General features: G+C 45.9%; 1 protein-coding gene across 1 annotated transcript; it reads right to left on the bottom strand.

The window, feature by feature from the left end:
- Window positions 1-326: 326 nt before the first annotated feature.
- CCDC68 (coiled-coil domain containing 68) lies at window positions 327-5,182 on the bottom strand (the record flags this gene model as incomplete). The annotated part of the gene is made up of 6 exons (XM_010169423.2): window positions 327-410; window positions 1,813-1,918; window positions 2,499-2,581; window positions 3,428-3,556; window positions 4,344-4,469; window positions 5,045-5,182. Coding segments are annotated over 6 exons (666 nt in total), but the record flags the coding sequence as incomplete, so codon positions are not given.
- Between the last annotated feature and the right edge of the window lie 382 nt (window positions 5,183-5,564).

A 5,564-nucleotide genomic window follows, 5' to 3' on the forward strand; every position in this document is an offset into this window, starting at 1 on the left:
TAAGAAATCTAAAATAAGAAATCTAAAATAAAAAATCTAAAATAAAATAAACCCCTTGGAGCAGAACATTGCAGCCAAGAGCCAAGCCTGGATGGCCAACTAGGACCTGCTGCTCCTCCAAGAAGGTTTTGAGGGAATTTTTTGTGGTTTTTTTGTTTCTTTTGATTTGTTTTGGGGGTTTTTTTAACTAAATGAAAGATGTAGTTTAAAAGAATACCACCTGGACAGGGTCATTCTGACACAAGCCCAGCAGCATGAAGGTTCCCCTGATTGTAGAGAACTTTTGGTGTCTCCCATGGATAGTTCTATGTCCTTTCTGACCTTACCTGTGCCTCCAGCGTAGTCAGCTTCTCTGTCAGGCTCTCGATTTTTTTCTCTTGGCTCCTGAGTTCCTCGTTCAATTCCTCTGCCTGAAAGTTCAGAAAGAAAGAAGTTTTAATACATCAAAGCAAAAATTATCTCTCTCTGTCAAATAAAACCCACTGAATTAATTGTCTTTCCACACCAGGGGAATCACCAACCACTCAAATCCCTCGTCTTTTCCTGCAGCAAAACTCAAATTAATTGATTGATTGATTGATGGCAATGAAAATTAATAATAATTCTGGAAATATTCATGGGAACATCTTTATCTGCTGCCCTGATTGACTTTCCTTCTGCGTGGCAGCGCTGGGAATTAATCTGTATTAAAGTTCCTTGCAGGAACAATGGAAAATGGAAGAAGCTAAAAAAGAAATCATCATTTTTATCATATTTTATAATCCTCAATTTATTAATTTCCATTTAAAACCAAAAGCCCTGGTTCGTCACAAACCAGTTTACATCAGCGACGTTGGCTGTGGGCTGCTGCCTTAGTGTTCTAACACAAAATTGGTGTTTCAAGGTGAAAGAAAAGAAAAGGGAAAGAAAAAGAGAAGAAGAAGATGTCCAGCAACAGAAACAGGTTATCTGGGAGTGGGAATGAGGGGCTTCAGGTCTTCAGTTGAAGAACCAGAGGAGGTTCAGGTGGAATATCAGGAAAAATATCTTCACTGAAAGGGTTCTGAGGCATTGGAAGGGGTTACCCAGGGCAGTGGTGGAGTCCCCATCCCTGGAGGGATTTAAAAGCTGGGTAGATGAGGTGCTCAGAGATCTGGTTTAGCAGTGGACAGGTTGGACTTGATGATCTCAAAGGTCTTTCCCAACCAAAAGATCCTATGATTTGCTGCAGCCAGGCTTTCAGGAGAGGTTTGAGCCTTTCCCTCCTCATCCTCAAAAAAATATCTCCAGCAGATCCAAAAAAAAGACATTTTTTCCCATGAGGGTGCTGAGACACTGGCCCAGGTTGCCCAGAGAGGTGGTAGAAGCCCCATCCCTGGAAACATTCCAGGTCAGGTTGGACGGGGCTCTGAGCAACCTGATCTGGTTGCAGATGTCCCTGTCACTGCAGGGGGGTTGGACTAGATGACCATGAAAGGTCCCTTCCAACCCAAACCAGCCTGTGATTCTATGATATTAATTTGGAGTAGCTGCCAAGCCATCAGCAGTGTCATACAGACAGGATCCACTCTTGGTGAACCCAACCTTTTCTAGATGCCCAATGACTTCTCTATTCAAGTATCAGGTTTATGAGCTGGATAAATCCCTGACTTCACCACAGCAACCCCATTTTTGGGGTGCTCTTCCCATCCTAACGTTGAAACACATCTGGATGTCGAACACAGAGCGCACAAAACCGAGCCAGTGCTCACCCCCAGCACATCCACTGAAGGCAAGAGCCCTCATCCCAGTTTCTCCAGTTGCTTTTCCCAACCACCAAAGACCTGCCCTGACCTCCTGTATCACATCGCGTAGGCCATGGTGTTGCGTCTGGATCAAGCGTTGCAGGTGAGAGATCTGCTCCTGGAGGGTGAAAATCTGCCTCTGGAGATCCAGGCACCTATGGGTGAGAGCAGCACAGCATCCCAAATTCAATCCCCATGGATCACTGACCCACCTGGACACTTTCCCACCTCAGCTTGTCGCTAGCAAGGATGTTCCTGAGGATACACAGCTGTAATTCATGGAGAACCACAAGTATAAAGCCTTCTTTATCAAGCAGAACCAATAAAACCATTGTTTGAGAGATCTTTTCCCTGGTGGGACCACCCTTACTAGCTGTTGAGAAGTAAATTCATCAATAAATAATAAAGTAACTTCTGTTTGCAGGCAGAAGGTCACCAAATCAGCATCAACCCCACGTGAAAATCAGGAGAGAAGCAATCTGTGCACGCGAGGTGGGAGGAGAAGTACTGGGAATTCAAGTAGAAGCAACATCGAAGAGCTGGAGGACATCAATGAACTGGAGGACATCAACATCTGTCTTGGCTTCTTCAAGCAATGAGGATAAATCAGGTTTTGAACCAGTTGCTGTCATCATCAATCATTTTATTACCAGAAGGAAGTTGATTGTCTGGTACCCTACGTGAAATAATCCCCCAGAATGAAAGGAAAACACTTCATCACACGCATTTCATCACCGTTTGCTGTCTTCGTTCCTTGACATCATCTCTTGAAGCAGCTTCTCAAATGACATCTTCTTCTCTAGCAGCTTTTTCTTTTCCTAAGGAAAGAATTCAAGTTATAGAAAAATGATATGAAGCTTCCTGCCATTCGATGAGCAAGAGGAAATTGGTTCTACCTTCAATGGTTCCACTCAGTGTCTGAAAACAGGCAGAATTCAGCCCAAACCACCCACATCGACCAATGTCACCATCAGCTGGAGATACAAACCAGTCTGACCTCTCTGAACTGAATCCAGAAGGGGTGATAGTACCGATTTACCATCAGAAAAGTCCACAAAGTCTCTTAAAATAAGTTTTCCCTCTAATTAATTAGCAAAATCTTTAGGTCTTGTGAAAGTTCATGCTTGGAGACCCAAAAACTTGTCCACAGAGGGGAAAAAAATCTGAACAAAACTGATGACAAAAGTCTTAGTATCAGAAAGATGAGCTGGATGTGGTGGGGTGGAAATCAACTCATTGACTTTGTCTTTACAGTAATCCCAGGATGGGGAAAAAAACCTTAACTTCAAATGGAATTTTAAGAGTAATTCCCACCGGTTTGGGGTGTGTACAGCAGAAAATGTTTGGTTGGAGAAGACCATCGTGATCATCTAATCCAACCATAAATACCATGCATGGAGCCATTGCTTCTTCCAGCTCAAAGAAAACCACCCAAGAATATTTGTAATCAAGGAAAATGAATATTCTGCAAGTTTTTGTGTAAGTGGTGGTCAGATTGCTACAGGAATTACTGGGAAATCCCAGGAAGCTGTGGCTGCTCCTCCCTGGAAGTGTTGAAGGCCAGGTTGGATGAGGCTTTGAGCAACCCAAACCAGTCTGGGATTCCCCACCAGCATCGACTCCTGGTGCCAGGACAGATGGACAGGAGAAGCAGGTGGACGTACCTCCTCCATCCGTTGCACGCGCTTCTCCATCTCTGCGATGCGGCTGCATTTTTCCCTGATGCCCTCAGCGAGGTGGTTGGTGTTCTCTTCACTTTCCTGGAGCTTCTCTTCTTGTTGGAGATTGTAGGCCTGGGAACAAGAAGGGTGTTAGTCTAGACATACTGGGAGCTGGTGAACCTCACTCCAAGAAGGACATGGAGGTGCTGGAGTGTGTCCAGAGAAGGGAACGGAGCTGGGGAAGGGTCTGGAGCACAAGTGTGCTGAGTTCCCTTGTGGCTGAGGGAACTGGGGGGGTTGAGCCTGGAGAAAAGGAGGCTGAAGGGAGACCTTGTGGCTCTGTGCAAGTCCCTTGGAGGAGGGTGGAGAGAGGTGGGGGTGGGTCTGTTCAACCAAGGCCCAAGGGCCAGGACAAGAGGAAATGGGCTCCAGTTGTGGCCAGGGCAGTTGAGATGGGATGTGAGGAAGAATTTCTTTGCTGCAAGGGTTCTGAGGCATTGGAAGGGGTTGCCCAGGGCAGTGGTGGAGTCCCCATCCCTGGAGGGATTGAAGAGTCGTGTAGACATAGTGCTGAGGGACATGGGTCAGTCGGGGACTGGTCAGTGTTGGGTTCATGGTTGGACTCCATTATCTTAAAGATCTTCTCCAATCCAGGCCATTCCATGAACGCAGCAGATGGATAGAGATGGAGCTATCGTAGTGGCTCCAGGAATTCTGAGCCAACTTTACCAACCCAATTCCACAAATCAGGAACAAAACCAAAATACTTGTTAATTTTCCCATGTAACTCCCCCACTGCGCTCGCAGAGGACGCTCAGTAGCTCCTAAGTCAAAGTTCTCAACACAAGGAGCCAGAGCTCACGTGAACATTTCGATACGGAACAGGATGGTCATGGCCACACGTCAGGGAGATTTCCACCTGTATTTGCTTCTTCTCATTCTCATGGCTTCTTTTCAGTTCTTCTGACCGAGTCTGGTAATTGTGATACAGTTTCTGGGAGGCAGATCTGAGAGCTTGTACCCCTGCTTCTCTCGTGGCTTCCAGCTAGAAAAAATAAGAGTATGTTATCAGAAGGACCTCAAGTTGCACAAGGGGAGGTTTAGGTTGGATATTAGGAAGAGTTTCTTCACTGGAAGAGTGGTCAAGCATTGGAAGATGCTGCCCAGGGCCGTGGTGGAGTCATCACTCCTGGAGGTGTTCAAAAAACATGTAGACATGGCACTTCAGGACATGGTTTAGTGGTCATGGTGGCATTGGGTTGATGGAAGGGACCTTAAAGCTCATCCAGTTCCAACCCCCCTGCCAGCAGCAGGGACACCTTCCACTAGAAGTTCCCCACTAAATTTGAGTTCCCAGCTAGATGCAGATTTATTCAGTACTGAGCCATCCTCCAGTGACAAAGATGTCCCCAAAAGCAGATTTTGACAGAAATTTTGTTGCCTGCTGGAATTCCAGAGTTTTTAGCAGCTGGGAAAGCAAAGCAGAGTCTGTCCCTTCCCTGAAGGAAAGACCCCTACTGAACAGACACTGGGATGGAGCAACTGGAACCCTACTTGAACTGGGCTGCAAAGCACATATATTCATCTGAAACTTTAAATAAAAACCAACCCAGAACTCACCTTGATCTTCAGCACTTGGTTTTCCCTGCTCACCAGCAGCAGCTGCTCTTCAGTTTCCTTCATGGTCATCGCAACGGGGTTGCAGCTCCAACCGCTGCTCCTTGACTCTGCTTTATTGCCCGAGACTTGAGGAACCTCCTGAAGGGAATATATAATCGTGTAAAAATGTAAAATTTCATGTCAAAATACTAGAAAAGCATCTTGAGGGATCAATCTGACTCTGAAGGACCTGGTTCCTTCTAAACATCTCTGTTGGGTTTGTGTGGAGGGGCTGGTTTTGGTAGGGAGAAGGGGTTATAGTGATGGCTCCTGTGAGAAGCTTTGTGAAGGTCCCCTGGATCCAAGGTGGACCCACCTCCAGACCAAACTGAGCCATAAGTGATGGGGAAACACCTCTTTGAATCAATATTTATGAGGGGAAGAACTGGTTTGGAAAGAAGAAAGAAGAGAGGACCAGGAGGACAGAACGTTGACTTGAACAAAAGATGAACATTGACCTAAAGAAAGAGGAAAGCATTGT

Source organism: Antrostomus carolinensis, unplaced genomic scaffold (genome assembly GCF_000700745.2).
Source record: "Antrostomus carolinensis isolate BGI_N321 unplaced genomic scaffold, ASM70074v2 scaffold13946, whole genome shotgun sequence".
NCBI lineage: Eukaryota > Metazoa > Chordata > Aves > Caprimulgiformes > Caprimulgidae > Antrostomus > Antrostomus carolinensis.